At 39.0% G+C, this 27,442-nt stretch overlaps 1 protein-coding gene across 1 annotated transcript in view; it reads right to left on the bottom strand.

Annotated features, from left to right (window-relative positions):
• Positions 1-27,012, bottom strand: part of brinp1 (bone morphogenetic protein/retinoic acid inducible neural-specific 1) — a gene marked incomplete at both ends in the record, with an annotated part of 76,989 nt that extends 49,977 nt beyond the window's left edge. Inside the window, 2 exons of the mRNA XM_083983298.1 lie at positions 2,873-3,063; positions 26,795-27,012. Coding sequence (XP_083839424.1) covers positions 2,873-3,063; positions 26,795-27,012 — 409 coding nt within the window. The remainder of the gene's footprint in view (positions 1-2,872; positions 3,064-26,794) is intronic.
• Positions 27,013-27,442: the final 430 nt, after the last annotated feature.

Below are 27,442 nucleotides of genomic sequence, written 5' to 3'. Positions count from 1 at the left end.
CCAAAAATGTGTCGGCATGAATCACCTTAAAAGTGTTGCGCAGGTTACTGCAGCTCTAATCATTCGTACCTGATTTTCTTCTGCGCTGTTTAGCAACATTAATGTAGCTTGGTATTTTTAAATGAAAGAAGTCCTTTCTTTTTTTTCTGGTAACTGCTCAAGCATCAATAGTCCTAATTAAAGTATCAGCACTGGCATACAAAATTGTTTTAATATGTTCCGCAATTATGAGACAAAAGGGCTGGACAATACAGACATCTACCTCTTTTCAAAATACAAAGACACTCCACTGAATTATAGGTTTAATAGATGTTTTAAAAAGTGAAACAAATATACACCAATTAAACCAGCTTAGCGCGTGTTAAGATCCTGCAGTGTTATGAGAGGGAGAGGACAGGAAAAAAAAAGAAAAGAAAAACATGACATGAAAAGTATCAGGAATATTTCTCAAAGGCATTTGATTGTGAGATTACAAAGCTACAAACCTCATTTTAGAACAAGTGGAGCGACTACTTGGCAACATTTCATGCATACAATTATATAATACTGGGTTTGAGGAAAAGAGTGGATTATCTTACTAATTATATCTTTAAAATGCAATTGGCAAAGTAATCACAGTTAGCTGCCTCCATGCATCCCTCTGAGCTCGAGATAAGATAAGAGATTTGAGGGAGAAGCCATTTATATTTAGACTTGGACAGCAGGGGTGCTTAACTTTTATTTTGGGAGGCACATCCAAAATACCGCAGTCATCCCTTACATAAATGTATTCCTCTTCCCATGCTCACTACCCCAACTGGCAATTTAATGTGCCTTTGCAAAATATATTTGCTTTTAATTATGGAATATTTTTTTGGGTGGGTGGTTATTATTTTTATTATGTTATTATTGACAAAAATAACAGCCTTCATAAAATGCCAGCGATGTTTCGTCAATACACATTTGTGTTAAAGCTGCTTCCTAACACTGCTTGTTCTCTAATACACACTATCTGATAGGTGCTAATTGTTCCTGATATTGTTCTATGATTAGACAGTGCTTGTAGATAAACCAGAGCAATGTATATGATAATCATCCTCCTCCATTTAACTAAAGGGGATGTAGGTTATCTTCAGGTTTAATTACTGTATGGATGACTGTAATGGTCTTGGGATGTTGTGAATGAGATTGGAGCTGTGTCTGTTGGATTGTTGTTAAGTCATGGAGCTGATTCAGAGGCTGGATTTTCTTGCTGAACGAATCTGCATGTTCAATATAAATGTAAAATATTGTGTAGGCACAAAAGTTAATTTAAACACAGCTGTGAGAATATTTTACTTTACTTTTTCTTTCTTTTTTTCATGTCACTTTAGATTTTCCACTGCCAGCTTAAGTGTGGTGAAGAGCTGGAACATGTGTATATTCACAGTGTGCTCACAGTCAGCTACACTCATCGTGAGTTGTTTACAGTATGTAGATCACCATGTAATCTGGATGTTCTGAGTCTGAATCTGGTTTGAGTTTTTTTTTTCTTTTTTCTTAAAGTTGCTCTTCATCAAAAAGTGAACTTTCCTTTCATTTCATTTCACTTGTGGTTGTTTTTATTCAAAGATAATATTTTTACCCGGAGCAAAAATATCTCTCACCCCACATGTATTAGGAGCAATATGTACAAGAAAACTCTTCACTGAAAGTCTGACTTCTCTATATTTAGTGGAAAGCTCCCTGCAGCTACAGCTTGCTTCTGCATTTTTGCCGAGTGTGAGAACTCACATTTTATTTCTATGATTTTACAGGATGTTGTGCGTTTTGACTTGTCAAATGTCCCCATATATGTGCGGCTGGGATGAGGTGTGGCGAATGTGGATATCAGATAGCCCTGTCATAGCTTTGATGCAGGCTCCAGGTCACTGTCCTGCTGGAAAATCCACTTAAGCCACACAAGATTGAAAACCTCTGCAGAATAGAGCGGTACTTCTCTTTAGTTAGTGTGGAGCTGATCCTGTGCAGGCCACCCACCACAGACGGCTGACAAGTCTCCACTTTTGTTGTCTGGCCAACTTGCTGAATGTTTAGACTTGTTGTTGAAGTAATGGTATGGAAACTGCTTCTCCTCCTGGCTTTTTCTTTTTTTTTCCATTTGGCTTGGCTTTACGGATGTAGATGCTGTTGCTGTCTCAAAGATGTCTCATGAAATGGTTCAGTAAATCTGCTGGTTTTTCGTTGTGGTTACTTTAAGATCACCCAAATCTTGCTTTGGCAGAAAGTTATTTGTTTGCGAGATCTTTTCTCCAGCTACTTTGTCCTGCCCTCTTGCGATGTAGCTGCAGTTTTGCTGGAGTTTGAGTTTTTATCACCTTGGAGAACAACTCGGCCCCAAACTGTTTCACCGAAACTGTTTTGACATTGTTGCAAACAGGAAGATGAATAATCCAGGACACCTTGCTGCTGCGGTTTTGCAGCGTAATCATATGGGGTCATGAAATGTGACATTTGTTTGCACTTATGAATTTAGAAATATTTGTTCATTAACTTGCTGAAAGGGATCTGTCATTTCTTTTTATAGTCTGTTCCGTGTATCATCTCAGATTGATAATTATCAATTTAATGACAAACAAATCAGCTTCTAAATTATGTATATTAATTATTATATTCCACATTAAATATGCATGACATAAATAACAAATTTAAAACAACTTTTAGATACAAGAACAATTTGCAACCTACGGTAGTTTTTGTCTGAATATAGCCTGTCCAGTCATTTAATTCACATACAGCAAGTAAGCAAACCATAAATCATGTCTAAAAAACATTGTTTAAAACACTGTACAGTATAAAAACACTGTTAATTAAGCATGGAAGTGAGCAAATGAGCCCAGTGAGTCTCTCTTACCTCCCAGGGTGGCTGAGATGAGAATGTGGGTTCCATATTTCTTAATGATGGTGTCGATGAACTGCTGAGTGGTGGGTCTGCGGCCCAGCAAGCGAACGCTGCGCTGGAACTCAGGCATGAGTGGCACGGGATTTCGGATCAGGTCCCTTCGCTCAATCGCTGTGTTCCTCACCTTCCAACGTGCAAATTCCCTGATGATCACAGGAGAGGAAAAAACAGCTGCTCATACCACAATTACTGCACTTCCAAGTACACGGAACTACATTACCAACAGTTTGCATCAACAGATAGTCACACGGCATTAACTTAAGTGCGGCAACACAATAATTAGGCAGACAGTCTCACCATATGCATTTGTGGGAAAACAATGTGCATGTGGTGGTGTTTGCTGTGGCTTCAACTGATGATGATGATAATGATGATTTAAAAAAGAAAAAAAATCATAGTAATGCACATTCTCTGTTTACAAAGGCGCACCGACACTTCACATAAAGAACAGCAAAACACCACTGTTTTAGGACTAATCTGACCAGTGATGTCTGTAGGATAATTTTCTCTGTATTATGCTCCGACCTGAATCTCAATACAACACAAAGACAATGATATTATCTGATATTACAACTTTGCTCGACTGCGCCTCATTCTACCCTTGCTTTTTTCCACTGCAGTCAAAGATGTTCTTCACAGGGTAGATGTTAAAAAAAGACCTCTGCTAAATGTTTGTGTGTAGGCTATGTTCATGATGTTTGTCTGTGCACCCACTGAGATACACATCAAGAAACAATTTCCACCAACTGACATTACAGGCATCTCTCTCTTACTCTGGGGGTAACAGGGAAAAAAAACAAATAACCCTGTCCTTGAAAATGCTAGTTTTTTCTTGAACTGTGCGAGATGCAAAAGAAGGCGCTGATGTTGAGTCAGAGGGCTAATGCCTACTAGCATATCCAGGAACTGATATTCAGTGATTAGGCATTCATGGAAGTACTGTAGGTTTCTGTTCATGTGGTGAAACTGTCAAGATACAGACTTGCATATAAATGTAGATTCTGTAGTGCAAGAAGAGTGTGAATCCCATTGTAAGTTCATACATGCAATTCAGTATATTTGGTTATTCTGGGATACGCACAGCTAGAGAGAATTTCTGATGTGTTGGTTTGGGAGGCATCATTTCAATGCTAATTTAATCAGAAGCTGTGATTTTCATCATCGTCATCTGTTCTTTCTGTCAAACGTAGACATGTTCTATTTCCATATGGATTGTACAGATTCCTAACACTTCAAACACTTACATCAAACATATATATGTGTGTGGTTGTTTGGTGCATACACCCGGTCTTTGAACTACAAGGTGTGAGTTTGCGTAGATTCAGTTGCACAGATTCAGATTGTATAAAGAAGTGTCCACTTTCCACACAACTGAATTGACATATTTTAGTCTATTGACATGGGGAAATGCAATTTCCTAATTACTGCCTGATAGATTTAAAAGCACTTCCTTGGAATTAGATTTATTTTGAATTGAGGTGTATTTAATGCAGACTTTAGTATGTGAATGATGAATTCAATTACAGTAAGTGTATGACTTAAAGTGCAGCGGACACTCCATCAGATGAAGCACACACAAAAGGTTTCATCGTCTACTTCAACCTAAAAGCTTGCTCTAATTGATATCTGAGCTCTATCCAATAAAGGCAGATACATTCAACATAAAAGATCAACCACTACACAGATGCAGAAAAATGAATAATGCTTTGCCACACATGCACACACGCACATGCATACACACACAAGATTGCCAGCTTTTTGGATATTGCACACTGTAATCCTACTATAACATGTATTTAAATCAGCCTTAAAGAAATAAAATAGAGGTTTGCCTGCTGTCCACTTAGGTTCATGAAAAATAGAACCATATCAATCCAAAAAGAAGATTTAAAAGGAGGTTTGTCCAGTTCTGGTTGTCATCCTAAAAAAAGGCTGCTTTATCAACAACATATCCTGCAAAGCACCACCAAGTTCTGGCAATAATTACAGCTGATTCAGGGCAATAATTGCAATAAGATGAACTCCCTGCATCACTTGGCAAAGTTCCTCTATTATACAGTATCTATGCCTCCATGCCAGCAGGGGCAATGAGGACGCTATAGTGAGTCACTGGAAAAGTGATAAGATAAGGTGGAACAGGCTGGCGCTAGTTGGTTAGCATGCTAACGTCACTGAAAGAAAAGACATTAGGGAAACGACTTTCCATACTTTTGGTAGGTAAATGAACTAAATTGCTATGTTAAATATGACTGGCAAATAAAACGCTTTTGCTAACATTGTCTATGTAGCAACAGCAAAACTTTCAAATAGCTCCTTTAAAACTGATTCGTTTTTTATCTGATCAGTTTTAAAGGAGCTATTTGAACTGAACAGGTCAACCTCAACATGAGCCTATACAGTTCAACACTGTATGGGAAGAATGTGACGGGAGACGTATTTCTGCATATACGGTATACATACAGTATGGCTTCCCACTGGTAACTGTTTTACATTATTTTATAGAATGCTATTACGAAGCAGCTTTCAAAATGTGCAAAGACTCCTGCACACTGTCTCGATTGCAATAAAAAAAGGCAGTAAAAGGCATTGTGCGAGTTGATTCAGGAACATATCACACTCATTGATTATAAAGTTTTCTACAAGACACTGATAGATCCAATAGTGCAATTATCGCCCTATGAATAGATTTTCTTTTTTTTCTTTCCCAGTTCTAAAAAGTAAGCAATTTGGATGAAAGTCACAGCGAACTGCTTTATAATGGCTCCATCCACAGCTTTCCTCCAAGTATTTTTTTTTCTTCCCAACCCTCAAGGGCTCCTGCTAATGATTCAGCCATGAATAGGTGGGTCCCCTCAAATTGATTGGTTACTTAGTTTGAATTCTCTGACACGTAGTCAGCGATGTGTCAGTCTGCCTGAGCACAGTTTGACGCCAGCACTTTTTAATGCTCTATTCAGCACTCTACAGTAGCATTTAAAGTTTCATTCCTTTCTGCCGGTGGACTGTTACGTAATCACACGACTTTATAATGTAGCCCACATTTCAAAGGTAACGTCTTCATAGCTCCCTAAAAAAGAAAGGGGAGTTTACATATTTAGAAATACGAGAAAGCAAGAAGACGTCAACTCTGGAGGGAGTGAATTAATGTTATAATTTGACAGTACAGTCGGTGTAGTGGTGTTTTTTTTTTTTTCAATCAGGTATTTAATAAACGCCTCAGCGGCAGATTTGCAGAAGGCTTCCTTTTGACAGCTTTGCAATTCCTCAACGTTGCAGAGACACAAGTTCTCATCTGGCGGGACAGGGCTCACATCTCATACGAGTACATGCTGATTCAGCCCCACTCCTGTTCCATGACTTAGCTTTGTATTGCTGCTCTGAAATCTGGAGCAAACACTCAAGCCAAGGGAACTGCGAGAGACTTTCAGATTGTACCAGATGTACCAGTTTCTCTCTTTTCCTTCTCTGCCCCGGCTCTCTCTGTATCCTCCTCTGCTGCTGTCTGCCGCTCTCTTAGATATCAATTCATTTTCATTGAATCCTCCTCATGGCTCCGTCACTGCCAATTATTATATAAAACTTTATGTGGCGGCCATATGTACTTGGACCCTTCTGCCCCAGATTAGGCATGCCAGCAGATGGAACCTGCGACATGATTCAGTGCTTTACTCCACAGCTCCAAGACCGGTTTAATGACCTATCAAAGGAAGTTAAGAGGAGATAAATGGCATTGCAGCTGTATAGAAGGAAAATGGGAACATAGGTGATTATTGCTTTATGGCGTTCAAGTAACTTGTGTGGGAGGGTGGGTACATTACATTTGCCTGTGTGGAAATGTCTATGACCTAGAGAAAATACATGGAGAGCCATAAATAAATACTTTAATTTATACACACTTATTGTAAATGACACTGACAACCTTACATTTTTGCTGAAGCATTTAATGGCGGAGCCTTATACGGCTGCGTGGTGGGTCCTTATGCAAGGATAATGCACTGCTTGATCCCACACATTCATGTTCGCTAACAAGCAACATTTTGGCATTTCCAACAAAGAGTTTGTCTGATGATGGAGGATTCTTTTTCTTTTTTCTTTGAAGAATCAGCTCAAGTCGGTTAATCCCTCAGTGCCCTCATTGAGACCACCATTTTATCTGATTCCCTTCCAATGTTTGTCTCAGCACAGTGGAGTTGAGTAAACACGGACAACGGTTGCTAGGAAATGCATTATTGTAATCATAAGGCCAACTCCCTCCTCTCACATGGATCAGAATGAGAATGTTTTTGCCGGAGATCATTTGCTCTAATAAATGTACCAGTGGCCTTATCAAGTCTGCTTCTATTTTAGACCTTAATCAAGGAAAGGCCTGAGGAAATTTAATGTTTTGGGCACATTGATTGTAATGAAATGTACCTTTTCCCCTCCACCTGGAGCTAGCACTCTATAACATACTCTCATTACACAGCAAAATGCAAGATAAATATTAAAGTCTGCAAAGAGCGCACATCAAGGCAAGCAGAGAAAATTCAAGGCAAGTCTGTCAAACCCAACACCTGAGCAATAAAGCCAAAGAAAGAAGCTTTGATTTGCTCTGGCTTTTTCTGCATGAAATATTGATATATATCATGTCTTGTGTCTATGGTACAGTCTGAGAACACCCATATTTGAAAGCTATCTTCTGAGGATTGACTGGATGAAAATGTATAACTGAGATGGCAGAATGAAAAACAAATTAAAAATGTAATGGAATGTATTAACACATTTGTGCCAGTGTCCCACTTTTATTATTTTAGATTAATTGATGCATACAGTAGCCTACAAGGGGTGTAACGATTCATTAATTGCGTCAACGCATCGACTGTAAATTATGCCGATTCAACTGCATCATTCTGCTAGAAGAAATAAACATGATGAACTACTCTGACTTCAGTAATGATCGTACTCGAAAAGCTTTGAACTCAAAATATTTGCAGTTTCAAACAGACGATCGCACCCTCGACCAGGAGATTCAATTTTTTTTCTGGTAAACAATAAAGCCATAAAATTCATTCTTTTTCTGAAATGAAACATTTCTGACACATCCAGTGCATATACAGTACACTGGGTAATTCTACTCTACAGTAGTTCGGATTCAGATTTCCTAATACACTGTATGTGATCAACTGTTACTCATTGTAATTGTATCTCATTGATACCAGCTTCACCTTTTACTGTTCGCCCTCTAAATGCAAATGGGCATCCCAGATTCACATTACAAGTGTTCACTGGGAAACTACTATGTTTATTGTGAAACTGTCTCAGGGAAATGCAATGTATTTGTCATTCAGGTTAGTGCTGACAGCGACATTTATCAGTGTACCTGCTAAGACAAGAGAGAGCTGTCATTTTATTTATTTATTTAAATATACATTTTTGTCAGCAGATCCGTTTGGAATATAGCAGAGAGTAATAAGACAAGACCAAAGAGCCACAGCGAGCTGTTGGATGAGGGGTTGCAGGCGACGGGTTGCACACCTCCAGCTGCTTACTAACATTATCAACTCCATTACTTTGTCCTGCTGTTACATGTGAAGCTATTGGCACTATGCACAGCAGGAAATCAGTTTTGGACAGGTTTGTCTGGTTGTAAACACAAACTCCAGTGGTAGCTGAAATGAAATATGTAGTTTTGTATAATACATAATGTATTTGCTCCCACCAGAATTGTGAGATTTTAGTATTAAACTGGACTTGTTGTTACCCCATGCAGCCAATGATGTCACCAAGTCAAGCAGGACTTTAAATCTAAAACAAGGCTTAAAAAAAGAGAGAGAGAAAAACAGCCAAATCACCAGCTTGTTTCATTAATTGTTGATGACCCACTAGACACAAACAGCAGCAGTATTAATGGATGTTTAGAGGAAACATTGAAATACTAGTGACCTAGTCACTCAGTAAACTATCCACCTTTGCCAGAACGAAATGTCAGATAACTCTTTTGTAATGCATTGTATGTTATTTTCCAAGTGCATAAAGCTTCCATTACTACTGTACATCACTAAAATTACAATGTCCTACATAAGTTTAATAATTTATTTTGAATTTGATTTACTGTATGATTGCTTGGGTAGTATTTACTATAAACATATTATCTGGATTATCAGGTTTAATAATATCATACTCTTTAACCTTAATGGATGGTGAGTGTGACGGTGGCAAGTCATGACACCTTCCAGGCAGCATGCTGTCTGCCTCAATTAGAGTTAGGCTGTATCGACATCCAGTGAATATTCCCTAAAGCTCTGACGAGGGCAGGAAACGACCATCATAAAGTGTGTCACCACAGGCACTTTGTTGATCCTGACGCTGGGGCCCAGATTAAAAAAAACCTTGAGAGAGCATGACAGACATTCAAAGTGGAAGTGCGGCGGCACAGAGCGAGGAGAGGCACAGTTTCGTTGAAAGAAAATCTCTAATTAAGTGAGCGGGAATGTGGCTCGGCAGGATACAGAGACAACATGTTCTTGGGCAAACTTGTCATTCTTGGCTCCTTGTTTACCTCTTGTCCTCCTCTCATACTGTATCAAAGTCCTCACAGTCAAATACAGCACACATTCAGAAGGGTATGTTGTTCACTCACAGCCTGACCTTTGACAGTCTGTGCTTTAAAAATAAATAAATAAACAAGATCAGACACACACACAAAAAAAACCCTGCTCCTGTTTCTTTTCACTTGAAGCAAACAACCATTTATGATGAAACAAGCCAAATAAAAATGTTACATCCCGCTATAAACATGTTAGTGTTATCAAAACACCCTGACTTTATTTGAAGCTGACTAGATGCTGTCATAAAGGGCAACAGCGTGACACTCACTCGCATTTTACAAGCAAGATTTAAAGGACGCACCTGCTGTAAAAAAAAAAATAAATAAAAAATACTACGGGAACAAAAACAAAAAAACAGAACAAAAAACAGGCCAAAATAAATCTTACACTATCTGACTTGACTCACTGAAGTTGGATTTCTTCTTCAGGCACCTCATATGCTTAGCACGGCACTACAGAGGATAAATCAGTTAAGTGTTAATGAAGCTATTTATTTACATCTGCCATAAATATACAATATTTTAATTGGATCTTTCACAGGTGTAAAATGCAACTACAGTATTCACATATACAGTATTCTCTGGTGGCCTTTTGTACAGTTTGTAGTATACAGTACTGTAGTCAATCTCATCTTACGGTCATTTCATGAACTTTACAACCTCACTGTATATTCTGCACATGTGTGAAGCTTGTTGAGATCGTTTTATACACAGACTGTTAGAGAGGTGATGATTCAAGCCTGTTGTAGTTAAGCAATCTGATGATTTATGATTAATTATAGATTACAGTAGGTGTGAAAATTACAAGTTAAAGATACAAAATCATCAAAGATACACAATCTGTGTACAGTCAAAATACCCTACCAGGGGATTTCTTTATTTTTAGCCCCAAAGTTTTAATTTATAGATAAAGATACACTATTCATCATGCTGAAAGTCTCACTATACTCAAGGATGCAATATTCATCCTGCTGTGGTCACACCGAATGTTTAATTTAGAGTTACATTATTTGGTAAACCCTGTTGTTGCATTGCTACTGAAGTACTTCCACATCCATGGAGAAAACCCACAGTCACCCACTCACCTTCCACACAGTACATGTTTCATCTGGTGAGTCAGTCAGCCCATATTCCCATGATACCCATTTGAATTAGAGTTTTTTTTTAAGGACTAAATGAGAGGAAAAACCTCACACTTGCACCCAGGATAGTTGCCTCATGTAACCGTGGTGTATAAACGTGGCTTTGCATGAAGCTGAAACCTAAGACTGTAGGCTAAGAGGAGAGTCAGTGGAATCAGAAGTGCAATCACTAAAGCCAGGATCAGACTACATGAGTTTTAATATCCCAACCAGTTTTGAAATCGGGTTGCAATACGCACATAAGGAGTAACTTAACAGATGTTCGTCTTTATAATACCAAACACACTACACATGGTCACACTGCAGGAATTGAAAATAGGGGCCCATCACATGCTACAGGATATTATTAAGATTACTGCTCCAGAGGAGAAATCATGGAGGAATACACCACCTCACATGAGCCAGATGAAAAGTACATGGACACTGTGATGCAACAACCTGTTGTAATGTGATGTGATACTCATACTAGATGTGAAAATGGTTGAGGAGACGAAGTCAGACAGGTTCCTCAGAGACAAATTGAATTTTAATATACATGTTAGCTAATTTTAGCCTAAAGGGGTGGAATATTTAGAGCTACTTGGCGACGCACAATTTTAACTCTTGAATATGAAACATGTTTGACATTAATCATGTCTGCCCCAATGAGTCTGCGGACAATTGAGGGGATTTAATACTTGATCTGTAAAGTTACCAAATGACCAGATAATCTAGGCTGAATGTCCGATCAAGCTTCAATCAGCCCCAAACTCCTGTAGTCTGGCATAACAAGACACTCTCTATGACATATTATAGTATATATTTTACTGGCACTTAGGATGTAATTATATTCTAATATAATTCTGACGGAGTTTCTACTGAACCAAATAAATGAATCGTCTTTTAAATTTGTCTGAGAAAATTGTTTTTCTGCTGCAAGATTCCAGGTACTTTTCATGGTGCCTGTGAAATGCAAAACTGCGTTTGGTGCCACTGATGTGGTTTTGGAGAAGTGTTCACTCCCCCTGATGTGAGAAGGAACAGACAGCACTGGTTTTCATGCTTTGATGAGGGATGAACCTGTCATTTTTAGTCATTTGTTCCACTGCTTGTTTGTTAGGGATGACTTAACTAATACTTCAATTGTTGGTTGAAAAGGATACAATGCAACAAAATCACTTTGAACTATATACTTTAGTCAAATTCATTGTCACATAACAAAATACTCCATTTCCAGCAGCCAAGGGAGCAGGGGAATCAGTTGCTGTCTATCTAATCCTCGCTCTAAAACTTTAAATCATCTCAAACTGAGCTGAGGTCTGTGTGCGTGCACAGTCAGTTTTGCATGTAAAAAGAAAAATGCTGTCTGTGAGGGAAGATTGTGGATTGTGACACATGCACAGTTACTGCAAGGTCATTTACCAACTCCACAGTTTCTGTATAACACAATATAATGGCCCACAAGCATTGCCTATGCTAATGCGTTACTGCTGATTAGCATAGACATAATGATCCATCAAAACAACCATGAATTAAAAAAGAAAGGAAAAAGCCATGAGCTCTCTATCCAGTCTGAGTGAGAGCCAGATCATGACAGGGGCGGATCTGTTATCACTATTGATATTTATTTGCAAATTCAAATCACAGAGAGTTAAGCCTATCCATCTTATCACCTCCTGTGCTCATTCTACCCTTTCACATATTTAGCTTCTTGTTGTTTTAGTGTGTGAAAAATAGATGAGTAAGTTGGTGAATCTGGCTCAAGGAGGGGTGGGTATAATTCTTGTTTCTGAGCAAATTTGAAAATAAACCAACACAAGCATTGGACCTATTTCATGCAACTTATTTTTATTTTAGAAACACTAAGCATTTTGTGTAGCAGTGTGAGCCAAATGACTGGGAGTTGACAAGGATTATCTTTGCCATTTCATTTGTCTATGGCTATAATAATTAATTAGGAAATTATCCTACACATGGGGATTTTGCATTATAGCATCCTACATTATTTACAAAAGCCCATTACACATCCCTGAGACATCATTGATTGAATCTTTGCCACACTGTTCTTAACAGAGCCATGCTCAGCTGACTGATAGCCACGAGGGTCTCAACAGAAAAACGCTGGCAAGCTGCTAGGACTGGGGGAGACTTTGATCCAATAATGGTAATTCCCCCATGAATGACTTTGTGGAGCTATTTTGTCTTCCCACACAGTATTGACTTATTCCCTTTCATTGTGTACATGGTCTTCCCACACAGAAACAGCGCCGCGTGATCGCATCTACTTGGATGTGTTATCTTTTTTCGGGGATGTAAGAAAAATGGTATTACATCTAGACCACCATGTGGCACAGCAGGGTTTATGGATGTCCATATGTGTCGCATTTTCAGAGGCTGCATCCTTAAGAAGAACAAGTTGTCAAGGCTACCAACAAGAGGTTTCCATGATTTACATCGTACGAGAGCTTTTTCATTTGTCCGGCTCATGTGATTTACCAGTGACCGATGGGCACCAGAGGGCAAACACCTGCTAAATAAAACTTCATTCGGGCTGTCCTCGACTTTACGAGGAAAGACTGCAGCATTACCAAATGGCATGCTATTGATCCTCACCTACTAAGGACTGTAAAGGGTACACTGTGTGTAAATCTGGGCAAAACGTGTCATTTTTCAACTGGATTAGCATCTTTGGAAAGGTTAAGCTTTTAGGCATTAGGTCTAATTAAATCAACACAGACTTTGAAGGGTGTAGCCCATGAAGTGAGACATAACCCCTGGCAGAGCCGCCCGCACATGATTCAATCAACTGTTGTTCAGTCTAGTCACTTGGTGTATGCCCTACCTTGCTGTGAGAGTTAATATGTGAATGACAATATACAGAAGATAGATTTAGCATAATGTGCTAAATAGCCTGTGAAAAGCAAGATACTGTATGCAACCTTGCTTGCTACATCTGCTTTGTGAAGTGATTTTTTTTTCAGATGGTTAGCCTGAATCATTAAAAGTAATCTAACTACCTCTACCTCTCACTTGTTGCCATTTTTTTAAAGGGACAACGAGGAGTTTTGGAAAAGCGAAGCGTTTTCACACTACATTTATGAGCCTCCGCGCGCACCGTAAAATTCTTTTGACCGGCGCAAGACGGACTCATGTTTTCATTCATCAAGAATTAAAGTCAGAGGTTCAAAGAGGTTCACATACCGTCGTAGTTCCGACCATAAACGGCGATTCAGCTGCGTTATTCTCATGATTCGTTGCGAAACCGAAAGTAAAAAACGCTGGTTGGCTCAACCAGCATCTCCGCCACCACTAATAATAACAAAATAACGATAGAGACAAAACGATATATTTATCGAAAATGGGCCTATTAACAAGTGTGGGTAGCGGAGATTCATCCACATTAACGTGAGACTTTTTTATAACCAAATAGAAACTCCTCGTTGTCCCTTTAATATCAATTTTCATGTCACAGTTTTCCTGGATTCATCTTGGTAGCTGGCTAACTATCCTAGGACAATGACATTAAAGGTCTCAATCACATCTCCAGTCTTAATCACAACACCCTAATTGGTTAATTGTCCGTCCAGCTGGTGGAAACAGCTGTTAGCGTGGGCACAATACTATAACTGTATACATTGTTAATCAAGTCAAAGTCGTGGGTGGTGACTCAGGGGTCTGGGACTAATCTAGCATTGTCTGCTTCAATATGGTTGTTAGCTCACAGATCCTAGCTGGTGATTGAAAAGTTTCTTTCTGAAAAACTTCACTAGAGGTTAGACTACTCAAAATGAACAAGAGTAGATGTAACTATCTCAGTGCGGCCAAGCAACTGGATTACTCTCATCTTTTATAGTGCATTACATAGTGCAGTAATGGCATTATTTCTTTGGGAAAGGCCCCCATAATCTGAGTCCTAAGAACCCCTGTTTCCTGTGCTGCTGTAGTAGTATTATGCAGCAGCTTGACAGAATGAAAGGGTAAAAAAAATCCAGGCCTTTCATGGTAATAAGGAGGCAAAGCACAGTAATAAATCAAACAGACAGAGATACAATTGAAATCCTGTAAGAATTTCAGCCACCGAGAACCATTCAAAATATTACAGAATGAATCTTAATCCTATGCTCCAGTGCGCAGTGAAGGGCTAGGCAGAAAGAGGTGGGATGTTATTTTGGTTGGCCCAAGCTGTTTGCTTGTGCTTGTTTTATTTATTTTCACTTCAATTCTGAACAGGGCAGTGTAAATAGTGCAGGAAATCATAAGGGCTATTTTGAAATTCTGTTATAGTGCTGCTAAAAAAAAAAGAGTAGATACCATCAGCACAGAACAGGGGCCATGTAAACATATCCAAGCTAATGGCTTTGGATAAAATTAGATGTGTGTTAACAGTAAATTGCGTTACACTCACTGTCAATGCCCCCACATGTCTGTCAAGTTAATGATGGTATACCATACACACTGTGACAGAGATAGCTGCATATTTTTCCATCAAGTATGTAAACATCCATTGTCCTTGTATGTATTTTTGACAAATGATTTCATACATAATGAGTCCATTATATAGGTACAGTTATAAAGGACTATCTGTTAGAGGTAAATAGAGGAGCTATTAGAGGAATTAGAGTGACTACAGGCTATAAGAAAGGTTATGGGTTCTTTTGACTTTGGCACAGTGCTAATGTCCAAACTGTCCTGGTGTGTAGCAACAAAACTGCCCTCCCCTCTTCTCTTTAACAACATCTTCCTGTGACGTCATTCCTGACGCCTGCAGAGTCCATCTGTGTAAAATGAAGGACCATGGTGTTATCAGAGCAGAGAAGGAATTGTGCAGAGAGGATTATGTCACAGTTACGCCGATGCACAAAAAGACACACCGCCTTTAATCTTAGTGTGAGATTTTAGATTTATCCTTCAAACTTTTTTGGGATGAGCCCAATGTTGCAGTCTTCTTTTGAAAATGTTTAATGCATTTAGGAAAAATAGATGTAAAGTATGTTCAGAGAGAGGCGAAGAGAATTAAGTGATTTTGTGAATGACTTTTTTTTTCCCCATCAGCTGCAGTGTAGTTGGTGTATAGCTTTACTGAAAGTCCTCAGGGCCGGGTCATCATTTTATTTAATTTTGCATCTTCAGAAAATGAACTGACCCCATAAGAAATCCTCAACAGACTCAAGTGCAGCTAAAGGGGAAATAAACAGCATAAATCTAATTTGCTTACTGCCATGATGACATAGTTAATGCAATAAAGTAGTGCTCAGTGGTACTGGTATCAAAGCACACACAGTCAACCACCCTTAAATATCCAAGAACTTTATGTGTGATACCTAAAAAGATCCTAACTTCACATTCACTTGTAAGCATCTTGGTTATTAACCATTAATTGGGGCATATCAGCAAATGGAACGTGATTGCATAAATGGAATATGATTGCTGGCATAATAGCTTTGTTAGTGCACTCTGTAATTGTGATGAGGCAATGAAATGAAAATGGATCTAATCAAAAACAATCTCTTAATTTACTTTAATCTCAAGAATTTGATGGGACATGGTGCCGGAAGCGAATGCATGGGTGAGTGACATGAGCATGTGTTTGAATCTAATTAACTGTGTAATGTGAGAAGTTGTGCTGATGAACTACTCTGACTGTGTGGGCAAGGACTGAATGGAAATTATTATGAGCCTCCACAACAAATAAAGGGATGAGAGGTTCTGTATTGCGTTCAAGTGCACCCCAGAATTAGATGCAATCTCAAAATATCTTGAAAGTCTTCGCTTTCAAAGGAAGGAGAACATATGGATGAGCAATTGCCTCGATAATATTGTTTACATTACATCCACAAGAACCAATTCAAAAGATTATTCCATCTATTCTAATAGTATGCCTCTGTATCGAATGTAAAGCCTTCCTGTATTCGGTATATTGTTTACAGCTGATGAAACACTTCATCACCTTTTGTGTAATGTAATGAAATCACAAACAATGCACTCCCTTTCTACATATAAGGAAAAACCACCAAGGTCAAAGCATTCATGCAGTAAAAAGAAAGCAGCGCTATTGTCAGTGCCTGAGATGCAGCTTATTGTATATAAGCCTTTTGCTGCCGAACTCAATTTGCCCTGTAATAACTGTCAGTCATACCCCAAATAAAACAGCATTATGTTGATTATTTCTATATACTGTATTGGCTGTGACGTGTAATGACTAAAATAAAAACCAGACCTTTCAATCTAATACAGTAATCACCTTTTATCTTTATATCCACTGGAAACAAAGCGTCTTATGATTTACCAAATGGTTTCTAGCAATGATATTAATAACATCTGTTTGCTAAATATTACTTGGCAGTCAGATAGATAAAAGGAATAATGTGTTTTGTCAACTTGTTGAGCATTGCAGTATAAACTGTGAATAGCACTTAAGGCAAATCCAAAGCTAGATTTCAGCACCTTGGACATTGACGGTTTCCTCACATACTGTTACTTCTTACAAGCTGTATTAAAAAGCAACTCACTAATGATGACTACTTCCATTTTGAGATGGAAAATGTCAAAAAAAAAAGAAAGAAAACTATTTAAGGGGTAGTATTTTGGTTGCACAATTGTTTGCAGTGTGCAACCTTTATTTTTCTGTGATCGGAAAAACAACCCCCCCGCCCCCTCATTAAAAAAAAAAAATATCATAATGAGAGTCAAAAGCTCAAGCTATATGGATTTTGTGTGGAGAATTTGATCTGTTGTATATACATAGATTACACTTCGACGTTATGAAAACCTTTTACAGCCCCCCACAGACACTTCTGGACTTCAGTGGGTAAGAGCATTTCCAGAGTCTCTCTGTGTTTTGAGATCTTTAGCTGCTAGATATCATGTCAGAAGTGCTGTAAAGGACGCAAGCATGCACAAGTCAGTAATAATCTATAATATCATTTCTGCTTCGCTGCTCCAAGTCTGAAAATGAGAAACATGTCATTACTTGTTAAACCCACTTATCAGGCCATTGCTGCGTGAGCCTCGAGAGATCAGAACAACCTTCCAGAGGATATCAGGCCGGCTAACTCTGTGCCCTCTTTCTGAAACTCCCTTTATACACACAATGCACTTTCCCCTGAAAGAAAAAGGGATGTAATAAATCTTTTTTTTTCAGCCAATTACCATGGCATGTTCTTGTTATCTGCCAAGAACCCACAAAACAACCCGTTTTCACTGAGCGCTCATGCATCAGCTTCCCTATAAATGCAGGTCTTTAAACTGATTTCCATTGGGTCAGTTTGACCGGACGATCCTTAAATGACACGTTTATTTCTTCATTCTAACGCTCCGTTATCCACTACACAGAGAGTCAAAAGAAAGACAGAGGGGACTTGAAGGCGTTTCTAATTCTCTGCCCTCCATGAATTATAAATGGGGACAGACATTAGAACATTACAAACACCTTTCAGTGTAATGTTCCGATTACAGCCTCAAAAATTACCATAGAATTGAATCAACATTTGCCAGCACACTGTTCATTATAAGGTTGACAAAGATGGGATTTACAGAAGGGCTGCTGCTGCTGTATTGATTTAAGGCTCCACTGTAAACCCATAACAGTGTAAGCATGTTATTCAAGTTATTTTGGGTGGACAAGCTCCGAAATTCTACTTGTTGGTACCATGAGAGATGGGAGAACGTATTGAAAATGGTTACTTTATGTAGGTGTGATAGCCATTGTACAGTGTCAGCTTTTTTACTTTACTTAAGTCAGCTCATAAGGTTGAATACCAGCCACAATAAATTTACCTTCTAATGCCTGCTGACAAAAACATGAGGTCTTATCTTATCTAGTATCTCTATGTTTTCATGAGAATATAGAGAAATAGAAATAGAGGTCAATTGTCAAGGTGGGTTTCACCAAATATCAACCATGTGTTGATATGATATCGTTTGAATATTAGATAAGGGAAGATCGCTCTATTATTAATCTATGGTTTTAAGTATGTACAAGCTACACCTGAGCATAAATGAATAAAAGTAAAACACTGAATTATTATTAAGTATTACGTACGGTAAAGTTTAACGTCATAAATATCAATGGGGAAATTAAGTTCTAAACAATGATTTCTAGCAAATAAATATGTACATCAAATCCTTGTGTGTTCACAGGATCACACACAAAACAAACAGGCAAAATATTGAGTGGGAGAGCACAAAAAAGCCTTGTTCAAATTAATTTTGGACACGTAACCTTTCTGAATTTCCACATCAGAGAACCTGTCTACACTACATTTTTAACACAGTTAAGACAACATGTCCAACAATTTCAGTGTTTTTGCTGGAAGTGAACTGACTCAGATGTTCTACAGGAGGCCAGGGAAAACAAAAAACAAAAAAAAGTTATTTTTTTGTTTGTGTAGGTCACAGACAAAAAACACCAAAGGCGTGCATGGACTGCAGGACTGCAAGACAGGGGAGTGGGAGAGGGATGACGACACCTCCACTGAGGTGTTTAGAAGAGACGCTGTGCACCCAGTCTGGGGCAGGAACATATTCTCATCTTATGTATTTATAGAACTGTGAAGACCGCGCTGGGAATTGTTTGTGTCTTGTATTATTATGTGCCTAATCTGACCATTTAATTATTTGTGTTTGCGTGCGGTGTGTCTGACTGTCTGTGCATGTACTGTATGTCTACAGTATGCATGTGCCTTGAAAAATATAAACAAAAATATTCTAAATGACAAAAGTATGATGGTGTTGATAATGGTTTTGATGACAATAATAATTCTTATTAATTTGATTGGGTTTTTGTTGCCCACATAAACACATTTCTTAAAGAAACACATTTTAAAGACTTGATGGAGCCATTGAAGTCCTTTCTGTTAGTTCGCCTGATTGGACCATTTCCCAGGACTTTTAAATGTAGCTTTGCTGACATCTCCCTGACCCCCTGGATGTTAGTTGTGTTGTAGCTGTTCTGGCAAACACAACTGACAGCTTTGATTCTGTTGAATAGATGGAGTTCGGGGACCTCAGACCTCAGCTGCGGTAAACCTTGACCTAAAACGTGGCCTAATCTGCTGAAATGAAAAGAACTGTGTGGGCTGACAACATCTTTAAGACATAAACTGTGAAATGAAAAGTAGTATAATTGGCAAAGACCATGGGATGAGTCCTTGAGCTTTGCTTTTGTGGATTAAAAGTCAACAGTGGTTCAGTGCAGTCACAATCATGTACCTTTCACACAATGACTCCCTTTAATGGAATATTTAGTAAATATTTTTGTAGTAATACAGGACATGGCTGCTTCAGCATCTTCTCTTCTTGTTGCTCTTGTGGTGACGTTGCACTGCCAGTCTCGAGGGAGAGTGGCACAGGCATCCCACGCAGTGAATTAGTCAGTACTTAACCCTGACAGTTTCTCCTAGCCTCCTGTTTCTCCTCTAATTATCATCCCTTTCTTGCCAGTAATTAAGTCATCCCACAGCGGGGGCTTTTTACCACTAGGTTTGAGAAGGGAAGTGGCATAGAGTCCCTCCCCAGATCAGCCCCCGTTGATTCTCCCAAACTTATACAGCTGAGAAATGCAGATCAACACCCAGAATCAACACTGCTCCAGTGATTGTAATTGCAGTGTAGCCCCAGGATAACATTGTGGTTATTGTGTGTGTCTGTGCCTGCCTCTGTATGTGTTAACCAAAAAAAAAATTGAGTAAAGAGAGTAAATTTCATTTCAATATGGAGTAATTTTCCAATCCTGCACAAAAGCTGTTGTGTCTACATTGGTGATGTCCATGATATTTTTTGTGTCACACAGCCAACACTATTTAACAAAACTACCATATTATCGAAGAGTGAATAATTGTTTTTTTTTGTTTTTTGTTTTTTTGCACAATAGTGATGATGTCAACTCAAGAGATTTAAGTCTGTGATGGAACTTCAGATTTCCTGATTGGCTAAAGCAACTGTATGAAATCCAAGTGTTGGAAGTGATTATTGCTTCAGTCAGCAAATGGGAATTCACATCTGCTGCCAGAAGGTGCGAACTACAGTAACAGCCAAGATCCTATTTCAGTGACAGCATGTTTATGAGTTGCCTGATTTTCTCAATCACCTCATAACAACATTGCCGTGCTGCAAAGTAGAAAAACTCTGCATGGTCTAATCTGTGTTTAAATTATTTACACTCTTAATAACCTTAACCCTTTTATTTTCAAGTCTGAACTTTGGTGTCATGTTGAGGAAAACAATGTCAATCTCATCACTCTAATCTTTTTCAATATTTCAGTGGACATTTTTGCTGACAGAAAATTAGATGCGATGACTTGCAACAAAGTTCCCCCAAGGTGAATTTAAATAAGAGATCTTGTCATTACATGGTCAGCATCTTGAACCCCTGAGCCATCAGGTTGCCCTTTTTATTGAGTTCTACTCAGTGACAGTATACAGTAATACCACCTGGTGCCATATCACAGATTAAAGTTTGTGTGAGATCATGTCATTGTCAAAAGTTATAGCAACAAAGAGAGTTTATATTGTTGATTGGTGGAAGATGAAATCATACAGAGCCACTTTCTCCTCTTGTGAGTGGTTTTGTCATTAATCTCGTTGCACCGCAGCAACTGCCCCTGTTGTTATTCCACATTTATCCTGGCTCCACTATGTACTGTACAATGTTCAACTTTAAGAGGAAGTCTCTGTTATCCTCACACATCTGAAAAAATATATAAAGGAATATGTAATAACCATACTTACGCTGTGTATCCAACACAGCTTTGGTATAGGAGGAATGAAAAAAATTTTATATGGAGTTTTCTAGTTGTCTAAGTCCTGAATAAGCAGATATGAACACATGATTTTCTAAGTGCAGCTATGATTCAATGCAGTGAAGGCTTTAATAATAGATATGGTCTGTTGTTTTTTGTTTGTGAGAGAGAGGTGCATTTGAGTATGTGGTATTCGTGACTCATCTGAGCCACTCCAATGCCTCAGTGAGGCGTCTCCTTCTCACCTTGACTATGACCTCACTGCCAGTGTACCTGTCTGCTTCCCTATCCTTTGTTTTGATGTTGAACTCCCTGCACCTCCCTTCTATGTCAATAGCACTTCTGTATGTTTTCTTCATCACACACTTTTAGCACCTTCCTGTCTCACCGCCTAATGGCATCTCAGACCCCCTCGTTGTCTCTGTCCTCTTTCTTCAGTCTGTTTCATCCCTCCTGACTTCCTGACTGCCGCTCTCCCTCTCTTCCTTTGGCTACAGCCTGCTGAATTAAACATTGCTGCAGCCTCTCTCAGCAAATCTGCCGACTACATCAAATCCGCCTCCCCTCGCTCTATCCAATTACAGATGGCTCATCCAAACTAATTCAAGACCTGAGTCGGACAAATGTTACACCTTGTTACTGTTTAAAACAAATGGGGCCTAGATCAGCACTGACAGACACGTCCACACTGAGCACATGAGGGAAGCCAATGTGTCTTTATCAAGTTGTATGTGGTGTTATGTATATGGCATTACTGCAATATATAATGCTATGCTCATAAGAAATTGAAATAAAGATGAGAATTAAAAAAAAAAAAAAAAGAAAGATTTGAAAGAAAAGCAGAAGTTAGCTGCATGCAGGACTATCTGATGAACGGTTTTAATTAGATTCTGAATAAAAAGAAGTTGTTTGCACATGTAAATTAGAGCTGCAGATTATTCATCCAAGGTTTAATGCTGATCAAGTGGTTGTCTGTGGACTGATTATAGTTATGAATAATTAACTCATGACGGAAACGTTCAGTTTGAGATGTGCATAATGTGCTTGTATAAAAAATAGGATTATTATGCCTGCCATCAAACATGTTGGCGGTAGGTATGGGCTATAGATGGACAATATCAATATTAGACTTCTGCAGTATAAAGAATTATAAAACTATGACATGTTAATAGATTAAATGGAAATACATTTTTTACGATATTGAAGTTTGTAAAAGATCTATCTTATAAGTCTTCACAGTGAAGGCCAACTTGAAGAAAATAAATTGGCTGCCTATGCTAGTTTTTCGCATCACAGCTTCAACTTCTTACCTAGCTAGCCATTAGCTTCAGAAACAATATTTATTATGAGATGGGGAATTGGAGGATGTATCCGTAGTCATATAAGTCATATAAGCCTTTTAGACTCATAGGTGAAGACTCAGAAGAAGCGTTAAAGCAGAAGTAAGCGGAATGTTTGTGTTAATATAAGTCTTAAATAGTGATATCTTCCGACAGCAATCACTTCTATAGAGTGTTTGGTCTGAAACACGGGTCTGTCAGTCACTCTGCTCTGCTGTAAGCCGAGGAGAAAACTTTCCTTGTATCCTACAACCTTTATCCAATGAGGAGAGAGAGCGGCATAAAGGGGCGGTCCTCTCTGTGTGTGCAGCCAAGGGATGCGCGTGAATGTGGTGACGTAGGGACGAGGGCGGGGACTGCTAACTCCATCCACTGACAGGAAGTTAGCCAAAACGACCGGATCGCTTACTTCTGCTTTAACTAATGTGATCTATTTGTCTTTAAGCAGAGATTTTTTTAACTTGTATGCGCAAGTAATCTCCAATGGTTTTAATGAGTCAGTAATTTAGTATAGCATACTGTTTAATTTGAGGATTCAGTACTCTGAAAGCATCAACCTAGTCCAAAAATGTGTCCCCTATTGTTACAAGAAATTGGTTTTTATTTAATTTAGTGGTATTTCTCCACAGGTCATTACAGGCCTTTGTTCAGTACCTTGTACAGATTTTGAGGTTTTGATGAAGCCTGCTCCAAAGACAAGAGGAGCTCTAACCGTGGCCGCCCCCTCTATTCATTCACTTCAGCAAGGCTTTTCAAAGTGTGATCAATCAGAGCTATGCATTTTCATAAATATTTTTTATTCTAAATAACAACCCACCACATCTCACTTCTTTGATTACAGTGCAATTCTGATTTGAGGCCTTTAAAATGCATTAATGGCGACCAGATTTGCATTTATATTGGATTTTCACTCAGGCTCACAAGAACCTGAGATAGAGCTCTGCGAACAAAGGCCAAACAGAGAACACGCATCATCTGAAACACATTCAACCCCCATAATAGAGTACAAGCGACAGAACGAGAGATGCTAGTGTGACCAAAACAGGCCATCGAATTTCACCACTAACCGAAGCGCACATTGATACACATTATTGAGCTGTAGCTCTGATACAAGAGCAGTGCGCAGCCAGCAGTGAAAGCGGCTTTCTTGTGACTGATGAATACCATACAGGAAATGTACACTCATGCATACAATAACAGGAAAGAAAAGAAAAAGGAATTCAGTTTCAAGATTGCAATCAGCGGTGACATGGAAGTGAAGATTGCTTACTTCAATAGAAAATGCACTCCAATCATTTCTTTAAGAGACATGAGTCTAGAGGGAGAGGGTAATTGGTGCCTTGTGGTGTGTCTTTACCCTTCAAGCAATGCTGACCTTTTTTGGAGCACTAGACAAGAGGCTGGCACCTCCTAAGAATCCGTATTTATCCTTCAAATTAGGCGCAGTGCCCATGTTATTAAAGATGGGGCAGATTTGTTTGTTGCTGATCAGGTTGGCATTGTCCACCCAGTGTGCCTCCAGGGTAATCTCTCTTGATAAGAGAACCCGAATGGAATGGATGCTTTGTCTCTCTGCAAATCTGATTCAACCACTTTCCACCGCTAAATCGTCGAGGCAGAGAAAGTCCCCGGGGAAATTTACAAGGCGATTCAGTCCTCATTGCTGGTTAGAGTAGAGCACGAGCTGGGCAATCATGTGCCGAGGAGGACTGAGGGTATGTATGATTTCATTCCAACCGAACACTACACCAGCTGATGTCACTTATTTCCTCACCCTCTCTGGTTGAAGATGTACTAATCGTTGAAATTAACTGCTGGTCCATGTTGGAAGCAGAATCTTTGGAAAACACTTGGACCTGTGGGGGGAACGTTTCACACCCCCCGCTTCAAATAATGTATATGATTACTTACTTGAATAGGTATTCCATGCTCAGAAGCATCTCTCATCCAGTCCACTATATTTACATATAGAGATGCATGTGTGCCACAGTGCTGGATATAGGATGTGCTCAAAGGCGTATGAGTGAAATTACTTTATCTTCACTCTCTCTGACAGGTGTACAGATGTCTGACAGATGCGAATGTGGATTGTTGATTGTTGTCATTTATTTTTTAATGAGAAATGCATCCGATTTTTTTTCACACTCTCGATGCTAGATTTAATTGTCTTGTCATGAGGAAAAGGGGATATCTAGCACTGATGGGTGAACTTGACGCCACTAATGGTTTGTTAAGAGGGAGAAACAACAGGAGCCACCTGGGCCCGGCGACGCTCCCAGCAGCACCCAACATCCAAACACACACACTCTATTTTAATAAATCTCCACAGCATCACAGACAGCACTCGACGGCTGTACAGTGTCTGTGGAAGGCAGCTTCAGAAGTTTTGCCTCTGAGATTCATGTCTCTGTGCAACAACCCGCTCTGTCAAGTTACGCATTATGCAAATGCATTGTTTACTGTTCATGTGACAATATCAAGGCATGAAAGCCAGTGGGGACCGGGGGCTGTGGCAAGTTACCAAGAGAGATGGAGGAGAGGGAGAGAACAAACTCCGTGAAAGAAGTGCCAAAAGGAATGTGGCAAATGACTCTCTTCCTTTTTCCCTGGCTTTCTATAGTTCTGACTTTGCAGACTGCAGAGGGATGCAAGGGAAATCAAGGGAATCAGAAGCACCTCAATCTGAGAGGGGGGGGGGGGGATTCGAGCCATCTCATTTCTGTACCTGCCCCTCTATATGTGAACTATGAGGAGATGTGCGATGCTAAGATGTCTTATTTTATTTATTCATGCTTTATTTAGCCAGGAAGCTGCCATAGAGATACAGGAAAACTTCTTCCAGGAAGTCCTGATCAAGACTGCATCAAAAGTATGAGGTGGAAAATATAATCAATGCTGTAATTATTGAACGTCGGCCTGTATTATACGGTCCCAAGTGTAGAGGAAAAGATGGAAGTTAAGTAAATCAGTGATCAGTGTATTTGTAGTGGTGCTAATACAGTTTAAAGCTGGGGCTAGCGTGAAAAACTAAGAACTAATAGTATACGAAGTTTTGATTATGTATTTTTGATATGTGTGAAATTCAAAAGGAGGAGGCAAATGAATTAAATTACCTTTTAAATATATTTTATCCCTTGTAGCTTAATGCGACTTTATGTATCCGCCTGTTGGTGGTGAATCATTTACACACTTTTAATGTGGTTTATGATGGTGTCCATATTATTTAGCAATTCGACAAGGTTAAATATAACGGTAACCCTAACTAATACATTTCCATGTTAATGTGGTTTACTGCTGCAAAATGTTTTAGCTTTTTTTTGCCCTCCACTGTTTTAGAGGGGCACACAACACTAACATAATGCAACAGTTGCCTGTGAAAACAACTGTATAATGTATTAGGGTAAAAAATATCCCTGGTGGTGTCACTAGGGTTATCTCATTTAGAGCTGAAAGTATGGGCGCGTATATTGTAGTTTGAAGGACATATGCATTCCAGATAGGTAGGATTTAATGAAAAACACAATAAGACTGCATTATGGGAGGTGCAAGATTGGGTATTTGGACACACACAAGTGAATAGAGGTGAGATGATCCCAGGCTCGGCTGCAGTGTTTGTCCTCTTTTTAAAAAAAAAATCTATCTTTCTTATGTCTCCGTACTTTTTGGAAGTACCTCATTATCTGTGCAAATTTGTACAAATATTAATACTGAGATGTGAGGCAGCACTTGAGTACACTGCACCTACCAATGCTCTCTTTCTAACAAGCACAGGGTCTATTACTGACCAGTAGACTACAACAAGTGTTCACATGTTTAGGGAATTAGATCATTAAACACTATTGTTTGATTGCATGTCAGTTTCAGGGGAATCACATCCTTCCCGAAATAAGGAAAGGACTGCAGAAGGACACTTCATTAATATAACAAAAAGAGGGTTGCAGTGTTGAGAGTGTGTATAAAAAATGCACACTTAATAAGTAAAAATTGTACACAGTGCTGCTCTTTGCAACTCAAATCTGAAAATAGAAAAACCATTAAAACAGACAGTCGCTGTGTGGCATCAGTACACAGGCTGAAAGTGAACTCACCTATAAATTTTATATCTGGTCGTAAATCCTTGGCGGAATCTTTCCACAAAGGACAGATAACTCCGTGAGTGGTGGAAAGGTCCACGGTCTGAGATGAGCCAGTCATATTGCTTGGTGACATGTTGCTCAGTGGCCAATGGGTCCTGGCGGGAAGACTGAACTGTTATATGGTCCCATATAAACAGGAAGCAGATGACCTCAATAAACCTCCAGTTCATGCTTTTTTTTAAGCCGCTCTCTGTTCATTCTCGCTCCATTATGTGGAGACCTGGAAAAAAAAAGAAGAGAAGGAGGGAGAGGGAGACAGAAAAAGAGAGCTGTTACGTGACAAAGTCTATTTTAGTAGTACAAGAAAATGTCATAGAGTTAGGTTAATTGTGTTGTACTGAACAAATAAGATAGTGCCCTTGTCACTGTCACTTTACTTTGACATGTTGTGTATTTATTTTCTGCTCTTCCTCAGACTGTTCACCCTTCATGCCTCCCTGGAGTTTTTTTTTTTAAGCCACACAGATTGTGCCTCTCCATACAAGACTCTTACCCTTTTGCAGATGAGCATGTACATCCTGAGCTGCGTGGCTGTCTTTTTTTTTTTTTTTTATCTAATTGGTGTCATGATAAATTCTGACAAGGTTAGAAGGCTGCTTT

This window comes from Trachurus trachurus (genome assembly GCF_905171665.1).
Source record: "Trachurus trachurus genome assembly, chromosome: 12".
NCBI classification, from domain to species: Eukaryota; Metazoa; Chordata; class Actinopteri; order Carangiformes; family Carangidae; genus Trachurus; species Trachurus trachurus.
The sequence above is the reverse complement of the archived record's forward strand: the minus strand, read 5'-3'. Positions and strand labels throughout refer to the sequence as shown.